The sequence below is a fragment of the Bactrocera neohumeralis genome, chromosome 4, assembly GCF_024586455.1.
Source record: "Bactrocera neohumeralis isolate Rockhampton chromosome 4, APGP_CSIRO_Bneo_wtdbg2-racon-allhic-juicebox.fasta_v2, whole genome shotgun sequence".
NCBI lineage: Eukaryota > Metazoa > Arthropoda > Insecta > Diptera > Tephritidae > Bactrocera > Bactrocera neohumeralis.
The window spans coordinates 33,819,298-33,841,067 of record NC_065921.1 but is presented as its reverse complement, the minus strand read 5'-3'; the positions used below and the strand labels follow the sequence as shown (position 1 = coordinate 33,841,067).

The following is a 21,770-nucleotide window of genomic DNA, read 5'->3' as shown; positions in this document are numbered from 1 at the left end:
TCAAAATTTACAAAAATGTATTATCCGCATAAATAATTTGTTTTTGTGATTGCTATTCTAGGTCCTGTGGATAAATACCGAGTGCGAAAGAAGTTCCCTCTACCACCCACGATCTGGGATGGTGAACAAAAGACACATTGCTTTAAGGAGCGAACGAGAAGTTTGCTGCGTGAGTGGTACCTTCAGGATCCGTATCCGAATCCGACAAAAAAGCGTGAACTAGCGAAAGCAACCGGCCTCAATCCAACTCAAGTGGGGAACTGGTTCAAAAATCGGAGGCAGAGGGATCGAGCTGCTGCTGCCAAAAATAGGTGAGTGCAATATTCATTTAAATACTATAAGCTATTAATGCGTTTTCTTCATGCGCACATAAGTAAATACACATGCGTTGTTGTTGTAGATCGGAGAATATTCAAACTCATTAGCGGAAAGTGTAGCATTTCACTGAAAACCACTAAGCAGATGACAGCTGGTTACAAATAAATCAGTGTGTCCTGTGTCAATTTGCACGTGTGCGAAACGATCCACACAGGCGGTTGCCTGATCGATTGTGGAGTGATGGCTCACAAGCACGCTTTGCCGAAGCAAGTCAAGCGCAAGCTGTGTACAGTGAAAGGAAATCGGATACTATCGGATGGAGTATCCATAAACATATACTCGCATCGCATAGTAATATGTAAACTTAATGGGTTCCTATGGGCATAGGCGAGTAATCACTTTTCGTACTTACTGTACATTGTTAACCCTTTCCTTAATAAGCTTACCACCGCTGGGAACTTACATGTAATGATATTCGTACGATCTTCGATTGATCTCTACCGAACACACGGCTGACCCCGGCCGCACGCATGCTTCTCAATTTCTTATTTGCGGTCATGAGTTTTTCATACTTCTTGCCACATCAAATTGACCGCCGATAGAGCGGCACTTTGTAAATAGTCGTACTTGTGTTCATTATACCAACACATGTCCAAAGATACACAGGAATGCGCATAGTAATGCATTGGTATTTACATACACACACACACACACACACACACATACACACACACACACTTGCATACAAATGTGCATATATACACTAAACGATAAAAGTATTGAAATTTCTGAGTTTAATACACGCCTTTCCATTAAGCGTCGTGCTCCGCCAAAACTAAGTGCAAGACATTTTTGCCGAAAAGCAAATTGTAGCAATTAATCTATATATATATAAAAAGTAATGCCACTTTTCGTTGTAATTTTGTAACTTAAGAACGGACTCACCTATCCAAAGCAAATCTTTAGTTTTTGTTTGGACTATTTAGTAGATGCCTTATGTGAAGTTTGCACAAAATCAGTCGAACGACACGAAATAAAGCTGTTGACCCGGTACTTGTACTGAATCTTGCACGACGATCACGAATATGTCGTCCTATTTTAGCTGAAATGATGCGAGCTGCTTTTAACTACAACAGTCATAATGATTATTGTACAAGGTCTGTCGCAAAAGAAACAGAACTTTTTAAATATAACTGTTTCTGGTGGGTATATGAAATAAAAAGTTTGATCTCTTGTTGACATTTCGTAAAAATTTTAAGACAATTGGATAACTACAATCGATGTTATCGATCAAAAAGTGACAGCAGCTTTTGGTCATCGGTCGTAAAATGCATTTTGAACAAAGAGCAAATATTGAATTTTGTTTTAAAATTGGGAAAACGTTTACTGAAACATTTCAAATCATGAAAAAAGTTTATGGTGATCAGTGCCTATCCCGTAGTAATGTGCATGAGTGGTTTAAGCGATTCCAAGAAGGTCGTGAGGACCTCTGTGACGATCAGAAGTCGGGCCGGCCAAAATCAGTGATTACCCAAAACAATATTGAAAAAGTGCAGGAATTTATTAAGAATGAGCCGAAATCTTCTTTGCGTTACATGGAAATGGAGTTAAATATCACCAAAGACTCCATTCATCGCATGTTGATAGATAAATTGGGTCTACGGAAGGTGTGCTCCAAGTTTGTTCCGCACAAATTGACTGATGACCAAAAATTGCTCTCATCGATCGACGCTTGTGACCGATTATTTGACCAAAAACCACCTTTATTCAATATCGCCAAAGACTTCATTAACCACGGAAATTTCAAGTTTGTTCCACACAAATTGACCGACGACCAAATTCACCTGACCGAAAACACTCACCACTCCTATATTGATATGGCACTTATCGAAGCTTCTTCTTTTCGGAAAACGTCATTTGCCCATGAAAGGACACTGGTTTCAGGACATTTCAGCTATCCAAAAGGCGACGACCGATATTCTCAAGAGCATTCCGAAAAATGACCTTAAACACTCATTTGAAATGCTAATTGACCGTGCTAAACGCTGTATCGAAGCACAAGGAAACTACTTTGAATAAAAAAATATAACTTTTGAAAAATATTTTTTGCTGCTTTTTTTTCTAACAGTCCTGTTTCTTTTGCGACAGACCTTGTATGTTGTTGCCAAATTTGATTGAAGCTACGATCTTAACTGCTAAATGAAAACGAGAAATATTTTGATACCGCGTATCGCTAAGATTCCAACTGATATGCCATTTTAATTCAAACGATTACAATTAAGTTTTAAAGTAGCTAGCAATTAACAAAATATTTGTATACCCTGAACAGGGTATATTAAATTTGTCACGCAGTTTGCAACACCCAGAAGGAGTGAGACCCTATAAAGTATATATATAAATGATCAGTATGTTGAGCTGAGTCGATTTAGCCATGTCCGCCTGTCCGTCCGTCTGTCTGTCTGTCTGTATATATGCGAACTAGTCCCTCAGTTTTTAAGATATCGTTTTGAAATTTTGCAAACGTCATTTTCTCTTCAAGAAGCTGCTCATTTGTCGGAACGGCCGATATCGGACCACTATAACATATAGCTGCCATATAAATTGAACGATCGGAATCAAGTTCTTGTATGAAAAATGTTCACATTTGACAATGTATCTTCACCAAATTTGGTACAGATTATTTTCTAAGGCAACAATGTAATCTCCGAAGAAATTGGTCAGATCGGACCATTATAACATATAGCTGCCATACAAACTAAACGATCGGATTCAAATGCTTGCATGGGAAACTTTCACATTTGACGATATATCTTCACGAAATTTGGTATGAGTTATTTATATAGGACGAAATTGTTCAGATCGGCTTACTATAGCATAAAGCTGGCGTACAAACTGAGCGATCGGATTAAAGTTCTTGTATGGAAAACTTTCACATTTGACGTGGTATCTTCACAAAATTTGACATGGATTACTGCTTAAGGTAACAATATTAGCTCCGAAAAAATTATTCAGATCGGATTACTATAGCATATAGCTTCCATACAAACTAAACACATAGTTAACAAAAGAATTGCACTTGTGAATGGTAGTTTAGCTTCGATGCAGCCGAAGTTAACGTTTTTCTTGTTTTTTGTTTGAATAAATGAATTTGATGTAAAAAAAAATTCTTTTATTACTTCATTTTGTACGTAGGGAAGCACGCACCGGGCCGCTAGTGCTATATATGTAACTGTAATACTTAAAAAATAATTTTTCCAATCAAAGTAAATATTGAGCACCTTTTGGTAAATGAAGCATCAACAAATATCGGAATGAAACTTTGCGATAATAATGATGCTATCACAGTGCGCCACGTCTCAGCCTAAAAACAGCGAAATCGGACAATAATTTGTCAAGTCACGTGATATCGAATACGAGCACCTTAGCGCTTATAATCGATCTTATATCTAGGGCAACAAAACCACTGTAGACCAATGAAATGTACTACCTCGTACTACAAATTTCTAAAATCGGTTCCATGTTCTCTCTTTACCCAGATATAATATCATGCATGAGTTATCTCAATAAAATCAAATATGGATATAATGGAAATATTTTTAGATCATACTTGAGTATCAAAGTCAAAAGGTGTTCAAAATAGATGAAATCGATTAAGAGCATACCATAGTGCCCTAATAGTATGATTTTAGACTATTATATGTAGGTCGTTATGTTAACGAAAGAACAAGTTGTTTTATATATGTATATTAGCGGATTATAGTAAAAAAAAAAATAAAATAAAAACAAAAAATATTTCATATTCAGCACCTTCTTTATTTTCGTTACGACCTGTTTTATCAATCAATGATATTTTGTAGCCTTGGAGTGGAGCCTTTGTTAAACATTACAACATTGATGAGTCATGCAGCTGCTTCTCACAAAAACAAAGTACCTTTTGCCACTTTTCATATCTCTTTTTTGTGTGTTTCTATGCTCTTTCTGTTACTATACATATTGTGTAGGCTAGTCTGTTCCTCTTGAGAAAGGCTAACACGCCAATAACACGGTACTTAACCACTCCGCTTGTATCGCATAATATTCTGAACTTACGGACTACCATATTACGTTAACATCAACATCGGTCATATAAAGCTAAAAGAATCTCTTCAAGAAAATCATACAAACATACTCGTATTTATGCAAAGTTTTAAAACAGACCGATACTTGAACAAAAAAGTGTTGTTATGTATAAAATAAAAAAAAAAACAGAAAAATAAGGAATATATTGATTTTCTTTTCATACCCTGAACAGAGTTTATTAAGTTTGTCTCGGAGATTGCAACATCCAGAAGGAAATATCGGAGACACTATAATATACATACATACCAATGTATATCAATGATCGTCCCGACGGGCTGAGTAGATTTAGCCAAGTACGTATGTATATCTGTTCGCCCATTCGTCTGTATATAAGCGATCTAGTCCCCCAGCTTTTAACATAACGTTCTGAAATTTGCTCTGAATTTGCTCAATGCTCAATTGTCGGAACTGGACCACTATAGCATAAAGCTGTCATACAAACTACCTCTATTTCTACTTAATATTTCACGTAACATACATATGTATGCCACTAAAAATTATGTGAATTTATAATTATAAGAACATTTTGAGTTCCAATTGTAGTTGCGCCGCTGTTTTTCTATGATTACTGCTTTAGTTGTTGCACAGTTTGTGTTGTGTGCTGGTTTTCATTGCCTCTTCTTTAAAAGCGCATAACTATAAAAATATATATTTTGCAATTTCATGCGATTATTGCAAAGCCAAGCAGCTGAACGCTCTTCTATTGGCCTTTACATGGCCATTGGCAAGCTAGCAAACCGCCATAGCATAAGCATATTTACATGCGTACACACACGTACTTTGGAGCTATTTGCTTGCTCACTTACACACTTACACAGGTACTCGTAACACTTGTTTTATGCCTCGTCAGCACACTTAACTTGTTCACGTTTTGTTTGCACCTTCTAGGCTTGCTGTCTCCTTAGCTTCTTCAACGGCGCAGTGAAGGCGCCTATGTATTTAGTGAGTGAAGTCGGTTCTTCCTTCTTCAGTACTTCCATGGAAGCGCAATGCCCTTCTGTTTTCTGTTGCATTACCGTTGACCTCAAAAACATTTTAAGAAAATGCGTTGTTGTTGTTGTTTTATTGCAAAATTTATTGCATGTCAGCAAATTGGATATTTAAACGGACCTTTATGTACACGTAATTTCGTTCTTCGCTTAATAACTGCAGAGTAAGAGTAAGAATAGGTTTGCATATGGATGTATGTACATACATATATGTATAAGCAATATTCAAAGTAGTACTACCATATGCTCGCTTATCTATGTACATATACCTACCTACCGTAGAAATGTGCTATGGAGATATATCAGGGGTCCGCCATCCCTGATTACTAAGAGTTTGTAAGTTCGATTTTGTGAAAACTTAAACGAACTACTTGACCACTACTTTTATCAACTTTTGTTTTGTTCTTGCTCTTTAGAATCCATATCTCAAATCTCATAACTCAAAACTCACTTCCAAACTACGTCACACGAACAGAAAATTTGGTTTGACAGCTGAGCGGGACCTTGTTTTCTTTATACCTTGAGTCCAAAGTAGTAACAATTCTCCAATAATGTGAAAGCGCTTGAAAGAAATTCTAAAATTGAGGCGATGGCTGACAATATGTTTAATAACCCAACAAAAGCGATATTTAAACAGGATGTTTTGATAAAGAGTCTTGACCCTACAACAAAATGTGAAGTATTAACAACAAATTAGAAATGGAAACAATTAATTAAAAGAAGGAAATAGGTCTTTTTTATAACTCTTCAATACAATAAATTACGCCGAGATAAGGACGTATTTATATTTGATTATCACTTATTGTTCTACGTCATATCCAGTGTGTGGAATCTTTCTATAGCAAATGCGGGACCTCTTTCTGTCTCCTCTGTCTTGGAAGTTCATTTCATCTCGAACACAAATATTTTAGTGGCATAAAACGTTCAGTGAAGATCGTGAAGTCATCGAAAACTTGCCTCATTAGAGTCGTTCATCTAACTTCGTAAATGACGACAACATCGAAAAACGGAAGAAACGAAGCTTGAAAACCATCATGTTTACATCAGAGAAATAGTAGAGTCTCTAAGGAAATGCTTAAAAACGTTACTGAGGATCCTCTACTCCTTTGAGTAAGACAGCAAAATTGTTCAACAATCTAACGAATGGCGCTCCAAAAACAAGCCGAAATAGAAAAAACCAAAATTTGTTGAAAGCACTGAAGATCCCATCCGATGCTTATTACGACTGTATGGAAATTTGGATGAAGCGTTGGCATGCTTGTATTGGCTCAGGGAGCTATTTTGAAGACGATAATAAAGATTTGGAATATAATATCTAAAAATATAGTTTTTTGTCCGTCCGAATCAAATTTGATGGTAAGGTATAATACACATCACTTGTTTTTCGGTTAATAAATATTTTTTCCTGGTTGGTTTAATGTTCTTTCAAAGTTTGTTATCTTGAAAATGTTCAGTTTATACAACTTGCAGCTGAAACTCTTAGAATAGTGCATCAAATCTTCCAGTAGAGGCATTATTGCAAGATTTGTTCTATACTAGCCAAGGAATCCGTCCACATACTTTTGAAAACAAATATTTCCTTGAATTCGGTGAGGGGGCTTATTTATGTAATAATGTTTTAAATTATTTTTGAAGTTGATAAGATTGTCTAATAGAGTTTTCTCAAAAATTTATTTATTTATTAATTGTTATTGAGAGCATTCACAAAGGACTGCATATAGTAGTCCAAGTGCAATCCTTTGATTAGATATCTAACCGGACCTACTCTATGGAGACAGGAAATAAAAAGTCTTGGAGTAGGAGCTAAAAACTACTGAATCTTTGGGCAAACAAGATATGCTATGCTCATAAAAGTTGTATAGTACGTACAGGGTCCGGCACTCGTGTAACCAACTTCAGACCGTTCGCGCAGCTGTCGCACTGGAATCAGCTGTTTATAAATTTGCTGAATGACAGTTCGGAAGAGGAACAAGTGATCAGCGATGGAATTCAAACGTAATATTATGATTGCTTTATATTTAGCTGGAAAATCACAACCTGCAATTGTTCGTGAGCTCGAACACCTTAATGTGACTAAAGTTTTTGTTTATCGCACCATCACTCGTTAAAATGATACTGGTAGCATCGCAAAACGCCATGGAGGTGGTCATCAAAAGACTGCAACGTCACGTGAGATGGTTCGGAAAGTGAAGAAGCGACTTGAGCGAAATCCACGACGAAGTGCCAATCAAATGGCTAAAGAACTGAAAATATCCGACCTCAGCATCCGACGAATATTGAAAAATGAGCTCAAGGTCAAGCCTTACAAGTTCCAAAAGGTCCATGATCTCACACCGAAGCAGCAACAAGTAAGACTTGAGAGAGCGAAGCAGTTGCTTCGCTTGACCGAAAGCGGTCAAATTCCGAACATTGTGTTTTCTGACGAAAAAATTTTTCCAATTGAGCAATTCGATAGGGTTACTTGACCGACCATTCATACGAGAATCTAAGTCATCGTTTGGCCACCAGGAGACAGCACCCGCCACAAATAATGCTTTGGTTCGCTGTTCTCGCAGATGGGCGCTCTCCAACTGTTTTCATCGAGCCTGACGTCAAAGTAAATGCGACATATTATCGGGAAAGTGTTCTGGAGGCTGCTTTGAAGCCGTGGGCAAACAAACCTTTCGGTCGCAAACCATGGACGTTTCACCAAGACTCAGCACCGTCTCACAAAGCGCAAGTGAACCAAGAATGGCTGAAAAACAACGTTCCGAACTTCATTACGACCACACAATGACTCTCGAATTCACCAGATGCGAATCCAATGGATTATTCTCTCTGGACCATTTTGGAGAGCAAGTTCCGAGATAAAAAAATACACCAGTCTCGAGATGCTGAAGAAAGCCATTGTCCGTGAGTGGGCCAAAATACCAGCAAGTCACATTCGGGCAGCTTGCGATTCGTTTTTTGACCATCTCAAGACCATAGTTAAGGCAAAAGGTGGTCATATCGAGCAAAAGTGAATTAGTCCTGAATTTATGATTATTTTCACACATTTTGTACTTTAAAATAAAAAAAAAAATAATTTTCCAAACCGAATTTATGGTTTTTTTAATTGGTTACACTTCGGATCCTGTAAACATAGGTACATATATGTATATGTATTATTTTCCTGACTCCGATTGGAGTAGCCTTACGCTCCATAAGCCTAAAAGCTTGTAGTAATACGATAGAAAAATTAATTTCTATTGTAGAGTAACAGGATTTCCTCAAAAGGGTTCCAAGATAGAAGAAGTTCTTCGAAAACCACCTAACTCTATCAATATATGCGTCAGGCAGAAACATTTTAGTGATAATTGATGGGCAAATAATAAAATTTATTCTTACCAATTTACATAACAGCTGCCGTTTGCTAAATGAATTGAAACGGCTTACGATTTATCGCTTCATGTCGTTAGAAGACCCTTCAAGTGACGTATTCTCATTCTCGGCATTTTGTCTATTTAAGTTTATTTACCCTGAATTCGAAACGCTGCTTTCTAAAATATTACACATTAAATCAGTGATAATTGTTCAATCAAAAGTTATAAATTATGCATGTAAATGATGAGGCTGCAGTAAGTTCTTTACAACACAATAAGCTTTAGCATCATTCCCAGCGCCATAAATTCGACACTTGTACTTTGTAATAGAGTAATTGGGACCTTTTGCCGGCGGAAGAGTGTCACCCAAAGTCGATCTGTTGACATAAAGGCTTTCTGATACACTTGTGTATGTATATACGTATATATGTCTATATGAATTTGCGCACTACCAAATGAAATGGAAATCTGAATTTAAATTTCGGCAGGGGCACGTGTTAATTGAATGCACCAATCACCACCCACCCTCATCTGCATATCAAAGCGAACGCTCAACTAAGTACCAGCTCTGGTTATCTACATTTGTGTCAAATTCAGCACGGACCTGGCGTTGACAAACTGTTTACATAACTTCTCTTTACAATTGAGCTCAAACATTTTGAATATTTATAATATTTTATACAAATTTCCCATGGCGCGAATTGCAACACCTTTATTCTAGATTGCTTTCGCAGTCCAAAGCGGAAAGCTCAAGTACATATGTATGTACGTACGAATATACTATATACATACAAGCGTGTGTATGTACAAATTATATGTATGTACATTGTTAAAAATGCTCCCTTTCATTTTCATGCTCAATCAATTTCTATTTGATTTCTCCTTTTCACATTTTGTAGATACACGCTTGCTTTCCGAATTTTCAAAGACAAGCTACTTCCGTTTTCCCACTGTTACACGAATTACGATTCTTATTGATTCGTAATATGAGTGTGTTTGCTTTTGTTAGTTCCCAGCCTCCGTTACAGTAGTTGGAAAGCGTCATTGGATATCGAGTCTTTTCTGGTAACAATCTTTGCTGTCAGTGTTGATCGAGTGTTAGTCCGTAGCTTTTACACTATCGCTCATGCATACATACGCACATTTGTCTGTATGTATGTATGTACATATATATATGTACACACGTATTTGCTTTCTTAGTGCGCTTTCTTCGCACTGCTGCCATCGCCGTAGCTGAATCGATTGAGTTGACGTCAAGTGTTTCAAGACTATTGGTGTCTATGTTTATTCGTTTCGTGTTCTACAAGACGCACTTGAGTCTCAACTAGTTTTCTTACCATGTAAGTACATTAGGGTATATCACGAATTCAAAGAAAATTGCTTCCGAAAATTAAGTTTTTGTGTATAGAAAATAGCCATTTGAGAAAAAGGTAATCCTGTGACTATCAGATCGCAGTTAAAACTTAATTAAAAAGTTAGTAAAATAGTATTTTAGAGTATTGTCAAGGAATAATTTAATTATTTGTAATTTATTACCATTTAACATGTAAAGCGCTGGAGAGTGGAGAGTAGCGGATCGAAGACATTAACAATCGGACGGCAATTATGGTGCAACGATTCCTTCTTTGTGTAGAAGTCTTCTATAAACTTTTTAATTGGTTTTAAGTCTAAAGTTTTCAAAATGACAAAAAAACACAAGAAGAAACATTAGATTAGAGCACAATACCCTTCACAATTAGAAATTCAATAACTTGATTTTGAGCATTCAGTTTTTATGCCAGCTGTACGCTATAAAAGTCCGATATCGGCGGTTCTAACAAATAAGCAGCCGCTTTAAGGGAAAAGACATGTGCGAAATTTCAAATCGATATCTCAAAAACTGTTCACGTTTATACAGACAGACATGGCTAACTTTACTCAGCTTGTCATGCTGATCAAATATACGACATATTTTATAGGATCTCCGACATTTCCTTGTGGACTTCGATTCAGTGCAAATGCGTTGCGGAAACTTAGATTCTTGGTTTAATTGTGATGTTGTATTTTATATAAGAACCGTGTTACCGTGTTTGCTCCAAATAGAAACGATTTTTATTTTTGCAGAAATTTTAAAAGCGCAAATGGACGCAAGTCGCCCTGAGAGCACCGAGCTGACACATCAGATCGTAGGCTAAAATTTTACCTTCTATTTGTTGGAAAAATAACTGTGGTTTATATACTAGATTAAAATCAAATGAATTAATGCTATTTTATTGATGATAGTGATAATACCGTTATACATACTTAGATAACTCAATTTATTACTTGTTTCATAGGGAGTGCTCTGAAACATTTACCCAGTTTCATACCCAGCCTTTAGAAACCACAACCGATTCAGTAATATTATTCCCATGAGCTCTTGTGTACAAATTGAATTATTGCCTTATAAATAACAAATTAAGTATTTTCCAGCATATTTACTTGCAGTGCCAACACTTACCTAATATAATTTCTCTTAATAGCGCTGTGATTGCTTTTCTCATGTCTGAGTGTTTTGATTGATCACCCACATCGACACCCACACATCCAAACCCAAACAAGTCGTTATTGTTATTGTTGCTGTTATTATGCCGCATTTGTTGGTTATTATTTATTTCAAACATCATCGCTTTGCGTCGTCCAACGCCACTCGTGTGCAGTGTAGGTTATTAACGTTGTTTTTGTAAGTGTGTGCGTGTTAGTGCTGTGTAATTTCATTTCAATTTACTTGATAAATACAAAATGTTTTGAATTGCAATTCATTTGTTCAAACACGCACATTCATCAAGGAAAATTGTATAAATATGCTTCTGTGTGCATGTGTATGTGTAACCATAACGACGTAGTGGCAGAATGAACAACCAACACCCACGTCCACTTCCAATTGGCGAGATGGGGAGCGATTCGACCTGTCATGTGGTCGGTCGTGGCGGGCGATCTGCTCGCCACAAATGCTAATAATGCCTTACACTTACCAGCTTGGCGCGTGTGAGTAATTCCTCTTCGGGCGCCGAATTACACATGCTTACATGCTAATAATTTATTTACTGGTAAATACACGAAATAAAGTAATCACTTCTTCAGTTTTTCACGCTGCTTGACATCGCTCATTGAAGTGTCAAAAGCAGGTATTGGACTAGATTCATTTGGGAATATGTAAACTGGCACTTAAAACTTATTACTTTTCATTATTAGTCGACATTACTCAGATTAATCATTAGTTGAGGTTGCACTGAATCCAAAATGCTCTTCAATTGATTTGTTCAGTTTGCATGACAGCTATGTGCTATAGTTATCCGATATCGGCGGTTCCGACAGCAGTTTCTCAAGGAGAAAAGGATGAGTGCAAAATTTCAGATGAATATCAAAGGATGAGGCATTATTTGTAGTTCACGTACATACCTATGTGCAGACAGACTGGCGGACGTTCATAAATCGACTAAGATCGTCACGCTGATCATACATATGTACACATTTTTTTGGGTTTCCGACGTTTCGTTCTTGGTACTACACACTTCGCGGCAAATCTAATATGCCCTGTTCATTGTGCAAATATTTCGCAAAACATAAATGGAGCAAAGACCGAAGTTTTGAGTTAAGCTTGAAAATAAAAAGAACGCTGAGACATACGAATTGATGTGATACAATATATGGTGATAATTGTATTTACATGATTTATACGATTTAAGAATGTTCATGAGAATTTCAATGACTAATAAGGACCATATCATACCGAAGCTATGTACTTACATATAGTGTACGCGCTGAAGTAGTGGGAAAAAATCGCGAAATTATTGGTATCAGTGAAATTTTACTACGAGAATGTTGGCTGAGGGATTATTAAGGTAAAAACACTATTTGGAGAATTTCAGCTGAATATTTGGTTAAGATAATGGCTTCTTTGCGTTTTTTTCCACATGAAAGGGCACAATAGACCCAAGGTCGCAGTGCATACCTCAATTAAATTCTATTCCACATGAATTAAATGAAGACCAAAACTCATCAACTACCCACCGTATTCGCCTAATCTATTATCATGCGACTATTTTCTATTTCCTAAACAGAAAACCAACCTTTCATGGAGTACTTTGCGACACTTTATAATGATATCCAAAGGAGCTTCCGCTTTTCGAGCAGTTCATTTTGATCCTTGGGTCGACCTTATATAACATATTAGTCTTCGCAGATTCACGATTTGAATCCATCTGAAATGGATATTGCAGGGCACAGTAGCATCAGGAAATAGCAAATAAGTTTCACATACTGCTTCAAACGGCATTTAATATATTATTTTTTACTGAACCGGTGCTCGAACTATCCTGCCTTGTTCTTTAACTTTACGTCTAAAAGTAGATACAAGTATATAATATTTACATTATTTATTATTTACAAAACAATCTGTGAAAAATTGTAGAATAATGTCTTACGCAATACGTATTTATACGCTTAAACCGCACCTTTGCATACTCATCATTGCTCTTGTTGTAAACTGTTGTAATCAGCGGCTCCCGTAGGCTAACGCAATTATGACAGTGATCAGTTAAGTCTTAGCAAGGGATGAGTTAACCGTTTAACGTCTTTCACCCATCGTTAGTCGGTATTCTTTAAAGACATAATAAAATAATAGCCATGGTGGCACTTACACAGTCACATACACATACATGTTTGAGCAAATCAGACCTCCTGACTATCCTCCCCACTGGGAGCACGGCACGACACTTAATAATCAATACACGCCGCCACCACAGACAACTCACTTACTTACCCATCAATTGGCGACTAGTACTCGGCACAAAGCACCAATCGTCCAGCAGCCTGCAGCGCATTGGCTACAGATTACTCTATTAACGAAGCTACGCCAATGCGGCAACCAAACGATGAACAATACGTTTGAGACTCACTCAGAAAACGAATCCAATCAGTCATCAGCCGACACATCGCCACTCCTAAAGCAAAACAACGACGAATGTGTGTGTTGTCACTTGCATTGTTCTAATGGGGTGAGAAGACCGGTTGGTAAGCTGGAAGGTTGGTAGGTGAACAATTGGCGAACGATTTGGTGAGGGGCCAACAGGTCCTAATGTTGGATATACATCATCGAAATCATGCTGACTCTTGCTCTGTCATAATTATCGGTTTAGCTTCCTACACTGCAAAGCATTCTCCACTTCGCATTCCATTGACCCAACATAACATTAATAATCGGTGCAGTCGCATTTTCTTGCTGCACCGCTACCTCATCTTCACACCGCAACATTAGCGAGCCATGGGCGGTGAGTTGTGAGTTATAAGAGGTGGTCAGCGAGCAGTGAGCAGTGAGTGAATGAGTTTTAGCGGCGGTAACTGCTCGTGTTGAGTGATTAATGACAATAACATTACTCACACTGTTGGACGAAATCTACTTGGTCCAGGGGATAAGTGGGGATCCGTCGACTATACACACACAAGTGGAGTTTCATAAATTGTAGTTGTGCAATTTCACCTTCTCAACTCGCTTAGAAGCATTCATTCAGTCGTCGCGGTACGTAAATAAGTCATTCGGCATCATATCTAAACGACGTTCGATTGCCATCGTTATGTGGCAGCTACTGACACGTCGCGCCTTCAACTCGCCGATGTCTCACACGTCTGATTTACGTCTGACGCAAATGAAGTTTTAAATTGTTTAATTCTCAACACGACCTCTTCTCCTCCGCTCTTCTGCCGTGCCGTGTGCGGCGCTTGTGGGCTAATTGTTGTGTTGTCAGTTGATAGGGTACATTTTTCATCACACTTCTAAGGAGTAGGATCTGCTGCGCGGAATACTACAACCTCACACAGTATACATATACATATATGGCGAATGGTCAAAACATAATCGTATAATTGAGTCGTAATGTTCGTGAAAAATACCCATATATGCTTACCACCTGGGTTAATTATTAAAATTACTTATAAATAGCCAAATAATATGAAATGTAATGCTCAGTGAGATATTGTTGTTAAAACCATTTGTTCTACCCTAATAAGTGGCATTTGAACAATAGATACTAAAATTCATATACATATGTTTTTAGCAAGAGCCATAAAGACGGCATATCAGAAGAAACATGATATATTGCTTGTTTAGTAATCGTTTGATTTAACCGGGACACAGTCTATTTGTAGCAGAGATAGTAGTGGGGATAGTTCAAGTAAAAAAAAAAACATAGACATTATAAACCTGATTAATTATATATTTGTTAGTATATACATAAATAAATAAGAAAAAACATTAACATTGATTACACCGAAAGTAGAATACCCTTCACAAATACAAAATATTCTTTACAAGAACTTGTTTTGGAAAAAATTTCTTGACGACATCTCTTGAAATGAAGAAACTTTCCATAGAGGCGCTTCATTTCGATCGTTCAGTTTGTATGGCGCTATATAATATAGTGGAGTGATGTTGGCGATTCTGATAAATGAGTAGCTACTTGAAGAGATATCTCAAAAACTAAGGAAGTCGTTCGCGTAAATGTAGACGGACGGAAAACAGACACGGCGAAATCGAATCAGTTCGTCATGCTATATATGTATATACTTTTTATAGGGTTTCCGACGTTTCCTTCCAGGTGATACAAACTTCTTGCAAAATTAATATACCCAGTTCAGGGTATACTTAAGGATGTGTCCATACATTTTTCACATTACCAAGGGTCATCCTATATCTTAAGATATTTAAAAAAAAAGCCCATTTTTTGTGATATCACTCTTTTGAGTTTACATTTTGCTTGCGAGTACTTTGCAATGAACTCTTTCTGCTTGATGTCTTGTGTCTTGACTACCTGTCCTCTCAGCTTAACTTAAGTAACTGCCGCACTTTGGGCACGAGATCGGCGTAATCTTGGCATTGTACGTGACAAAGAAGCTGCTTTCAAGGTTACTTGGCCGTAATTAATACTAACTTCTGATTAAAATTAAGACATTGTGCACCCTCAGTATTTATCAGAGCGACTGCAAACTTCAGCGCATAAAAACAATATTTTCCACACAATTGACTAAACATACAAGTTGTCCCATATACGAGTATCATCAGCGTAAGGATTTTGTGAAATGTGATACACTGGCACCTACCTAAGCGACACATCATTATTACGATGCCATTGGTTGGCCAGCTCCATTGGCACTCGGGCGGAAGTCAAGTTGACTTTTTTGTGCGCTGCTTAACCGTGTAGCTGCCTCAGCACAAACCAGGTCTGGCTAGCTAACTGGCTAAATGGTTCGAAACGAAATACTGAAATTCAAAACTTGGAAAATCTTAATCGGCTCATGTCAAGCATTCTTATAGTATTCATTGAAGTGAAGAGGCCGAATTGGTAATATGATCACCTCAAAAAGTCTCGCAAACGACAAAGCAACAATCAGTGTTATGAGCGCTTCCCTCCACTCTACTTCTTACATATACGGATACACTTTTGTAAGCCACGGTACGTTTACTCTGAGTTCAGTTGTACCCCTACCCTCTGGTTCTGTTACCTATTTGCTTTGACCTTCAATAAATGACAACGAAACGGAATCAAATTAAAGCCGAACAAACGAATGTGCTGAGGAACAATATTAAGATGTTGGAATTCCTTCAGCACAACATGGCGCAGACTGTGTTAATCACTTAATAACCGTAGTTTTTTCTTGAGACCAAATTTTGATAAGTACTCAACCAAATATTCTCAAGCTCGCCGAAATCAACGTGTGAGATAAGGAATGTGCACTAAATACTCATACTTCGTGAGATTAGTTGGGTGCGAACCTGAAACGCTACAAATGTGTGATTGCATGGTGAGAATAAAATTCTGACATCATAGAAAGCTTTTCATCCAAATTACGTGTTATTAAAGGCGTGAAATCGCCCAAATTACCCATTTTTCTTCCCACTTTAGATTGGAAATTAGAATTGAATAAAAGTCGATACCCACAAACGTACTCATATACACCATATACCTATGTCTATATACCATATGTAAGTGTTAATAGTGTGAGTGCATTTGCTATTAGGAGACCTTCCAACTTTAGCTTAATTTGGCTCCCGTGGCGAAGGTCTTTCTTTCGTTTATGAGAATTTTCTAAACGGAAATGAAACAGAACTTTATTTAACGATTTGATAATCTGAGTATTCAGGTGTCTGTTGCTTTGTTAAATGATTGTGTGTTTAACGGAATTACTTTGGCCACCCTCGTAGTAGTTACCGCTGATTCACAACAGCAGAACAGCACAACTAAAGAATTAGTTGATATTTGGATCTAAATCCACGAAAACTTTGGTTATGACGAGCAGGCAGAGAATTAAAAAAAAAAATTATTTGTTAATCTTTTTTTATATAAAAAAATAATAAATAATTAGAAGTATCAGAAACAATTTTCATCATTTTTTTCTATTCTTTAGTTATAAGTGAGAAGTACTGCTCCAGAAACTGAGTGACTGACGTTGTTATACCCTTGCATAATGTTTCATAGAGTTTAATTGGTTTCTTCACCTAACGATTGTTGGTACATCTAAAACTAGTCGGTATAGATATGGGTGTGGTTATATGTACATATACATTCATATGTACATTAGGGTGATTCAAAAAACATTTTTTTTTTCAATTGGAACTCGCAAAAATAGGTTCCTAGACACCTCTAAGAAAGCCTCTCCAAATATGAGTTTTTAATTGTAACGGGAAGGTCCTCTGCCTAACGGTTTTCTATTTTTTTCTTATTATCAGATAGAAAAATTTATATCTCGCTTCCAACTACTTGAAAAAATATCTTGTTCCTTGGATTTTGTAGGAAATTGAATGCTCTAAAATATGGTCTCTTATGATTTTTTCGTAAACCCAACCGTTTAAAAGATATTAACGGTTGAAATTTGACTATTTTAGGAAAAATTCTTTATTTCTTATTAATTTTATAACTCAATGAAAAAAAATTATTATGAATAGATTTTTGGAGAGGCTTACTTAGAGGTGTCTAGGAACCTACCACGTCGTTAAACGAAACCTAAAAGTGTTACAACTAAATTAATCAATTAAGATAGCATACAAAATTGTATTATACTTTGTTACAGGGTATCACAGTAGTGAGAGGCTCTTGTGGTTTTTTTTTAAGTGAGCATTGCCCCGCCTTCTAATTAGTAAAATGTACATATCTTCCAAACCACTAAAGTAAAATCAATCAAACTCGCTGAAAATATAATACACTGTGAAAATAAGTAAAATAGATAATAACCATGCCTACTTCCCACATAAGAAACTTTAAAATTCCATCATTGTCTGTAGGTAAATTATGTACTTACGTACACTTGCGAGCAAGATATTAACAACCAATATGTCTTATTTCATTTCAGAATACAACATAATCAAAATAATTCTGGACTCATTTGCCGCAGTCGGCGACCGGAGGGAGCACCATCCCCGATAGCATCAGATACATCGGACTCAGATATTTCACTGGGCACCCATTCACCTGTTCCTAGTAGTATTCAGCTACAGCATAGTCCTGGCTCCACATCGAACGGTGCCAACGATCGCGAAGAGAGTCTCAGTGTCGATGATGACAAGCCGCGCGACTTGGCCACCTCCATTGCGGCTAGTAATTTGGTAGCAGCATCCACATACGCCACAGCCACACCATTATCCACCTGCTTGCCACCATTCAAATTGGACACAGCGACCAGTCTCTTCAATGCCGGTTGTTATTTACAAAGTTTTAGTAACCTCAAAGAAATGTCTCAGCAATTTCCCATTCAACCGATCGTCATTAGACCACAACCACAATTGCCGGCGCAGGCGCATGGCTTGAATGGCAGTCACCTGCATGCCGCCATAAACTATCCGCCACCAGGTTATGCGGTGGATTGCACACCACCGAAAATACGTGTCAATTCTCCAGAAAAACTGAACTCGACAGCCAACAGCATAGCGGCTACCTTAAGTACCGTGGCGGCGTTGCAGGACACCTCGGCATATCAGCATCATCATCACAGCGCCCAGCTCTTGCATCGACCATTCTCCACGTCACCGGATTTGCCGCTCAACAACCACAATGCCGCACCGCCGGAGATCACATGATATACCAGCCGTAGGCACCCATACAAGCACTAGTACTAGGCACCACTTCAATTAGTAGATCTTCGCTCTCGCTCTCTCTCTCTCTCAACAGAGGCACACAAGTTTGCAAAATCCAAATAAGGGTGTTATATTGAATGAATCTGGCATTTTAGAGAGCCAGTCAAAAATTTCACAATGAATTATAGTTTTCGGCAAGCGAATAGTTTACGCCTCTTTCAGACATCATAGTTTATACATAAAACTTTTATTTTTCATTTCAAAAACTCTTGTTCGATTCCTCCAGATTTTGGATGGTTTACACATTGTAGCACATCGCACTAAAGCTGACTGTAATAATCTGGTTTATATGTATGTATGTACATGGGTGCTCTCTGACTTTCCCTCCTCGTTAAGGTTTTGTCACTTTCATGTTTCACTTGGCTAACGGTTTTATATACAGAGGAGTGGTACTTAGATGGTTCAGTTTTCATAAATTATTTTTATCTATCAATTTAATTTATGGAAAATAGCGATATTTTGGATATTCCGGCCAGCTTAGTGACTTGAAACCAGATGGAGAAGTAATTGAAAAAAAATATAGCTTCTTGAAATAAAAAATTCCTTCGGATAATACATGAATCATGAATACGAAAACCATTTGTTAGAAATGCAAGTATTCGTAAGATGTATAACTTCAGTTCTTGAACTAACTGAGTTGTAGCGAATTATAATAATTATCTTTGTACTCCACCAGGTTCGAAAAGTTCGATTTATTTACAACTTTTTGTAAAACATTTTCAACAAAAGTTTTGTGAAAGGCAAAATTAATATGTAGAAACTTCCAAGGATATACTTCAGGAGTCTCTGAGTGTATCATCTTCTCTGTCACGTTTAACAAAATCTTTCTTCGGACCTTCTTGTCCGTAATTAGGATTGCATTGTTGTTATCACATTCACATAATTATTTCAAGAATGTTCCTCGCATGTTATTTTTTATATGACAAATTGAATTTTAAAGCTGATTATTTCGTCTGAAACAATAAAATTCCCGTGATTTCAAGGAAAATGTTTTCTGGCCTTAAAGTTTAGAAACATAAGTATGTCTGAGTGTTGTTGGAAGTTCCACAGACATTATCCGTGTTTTGAGACTTCAAAAATATATATAAATTATTTCTGCATATCACATTTGGTTTCATACGCACATTGACTTTTATATGTAGTCTATTTCGGGATTTAAAAACCAAAACAAATTCAATCATCGAAAATCGCTTTATTGTTTTTCAAAATATTCTCCACTTTGCCACTCTGTTTGAGGTATCTTAAAAACATGCGTTTTGAACGCATCAATCGCTTCTTCCGGTGTCGAAACTATTAGTTTATCTTTTACGTACGGCAATGAAAAGAAATCATTCGGTCCTAAGTCAGGACTATACGCTGAATGACTTATCAAATCGACATTTTGAGTGCTCCAAAATGCAGTCGTTTCAGTCAAATGTTCATGCAGTATTGAATGTTTGCTGGTCCCACCAATGCCTATAGTTGTCTCTAACTCACGAAATATAAAGACAATCTACGTACTCGCCGAAATATTTTTCTTATAGGCTTTAAGTCTAAGGATACACTCCTAGCTAGATCTCTATTTAGCCAACCCCTAACAGCGCCATTTTGGATTTCACTGGCTTTACCGATGATATTGGTTATGTTTTTTGTCTTTCCTCAAATAATTCCGTTTATTCGGTTGCGGTGAAAGAGTCAGAGTAAGTCGGCAGTGGGTGTAGTGCAAAGAATTCCGGAAATAACCGCAAACAACCGAACAATTATTTTAATTTTAAAAGATGAGCAAACTAATGTTGCTAATAACTCAGCTGCGGGTAGTGACCTAAGATAAATCTGTGAATATACCCATAGGAGAATAGAGCAATTTAAGCAAATTTTTGTACATTTTCCGGTGCAAATAAGTACATTAAACACAGACAACAATCCAAATGAATAAAAAATTACGCGTTTTCCACTCCGCGTTTATTGCTCTAATATACATACATACATACACATACACTAAAGGTTAGTTCACCATATGCATATGCAATGTTAGCAATCACTGTACAGCATTATTTCGTTATTTCATCAAAATATTGGTTACTATGTCTGTATGTATGTGCAAAGTTGCGTTTTCGATGTAAATAAATATGTAAATGACGGAGCTGGCATTTCGTGATCTAATGATTCTAAACTATATAATCAAATTAACTAATTCATATCCCCAGTCACATGCATGCATCCACACACACTCACCCATACATGAACATACAGATAAGATTGAAGTTTATGCCGAAGCGATTTGAGTGAATTGTTAACAGTTTTGCATAGCTCTTATCAAAACTAAATTAAATTACCATTATTTAATCTACTTATATATATATTCGCATAATATAGCATTAACATTTCGATTATTTCTAGTTATTCATAGTTTGAAGGTATCATATGTTTTCTTTTGAAATTACTTTTTGCTTTGCTCACTGCAGCTCTTTTGTAGGAAAAGTAAGCAAAATTTCGAAAGTTGAAATCAAAAATATATTCGAAAATATGTACGTAAATCGCATGTTAATTTTGAGTGAGTCAATGTAAATAGATTATAAGATCCAAAAATATACTATATATATAGCTTATCATTAGAATGCAATAAAGATAAATGAGTTAAGATAATATGAAATACAAAATGAAAACCAAATGAAATCTTTTCTTGGGGGACCTAACTTCAAAAGTTTTGCAGTGGCTTTGGAAATAACAACAAAGCAGAAACAATGTTTGCTAAGTATTACAGAGTATATACAGAGGTGGTTAGCTATTTTTAAACCATACGAGGGTTGCTATAAATATTTCTGGCTTAATAATGAAAATAGGAATATTTATCAACGACAATGGTTTTATTGTTTTTCA

General features: G+C 36.8%; 1 protein-coding gene across 1 annotated transcript in view; it reads left to right on the top strand.

Annotated features, from left to right (window-relative positions):
- LOC126755451 (protein Optix) overlaps nt 1-21,040 on the top strand; it is a 38,214-nt gene extending 17,174 nt beyond the window's left edge. Inside the window, exons 3-4 of the mRNA XM_050468028.1 lie at nt 62-311; nt 18,131-21,040. Coding sequence (XP_050323985.1) covers nt 62-311; nt 18,131-18,854 — 974 coding nt within the window. The 3' untranslated portion in view covers nt 18,855-21,040. The remainder of the gene's footprint in view (nt 1-61; nt 312-18,130) is intronic.
- Nucleotides 21,041-21,770: the final 730 nt, after the last annotated feature.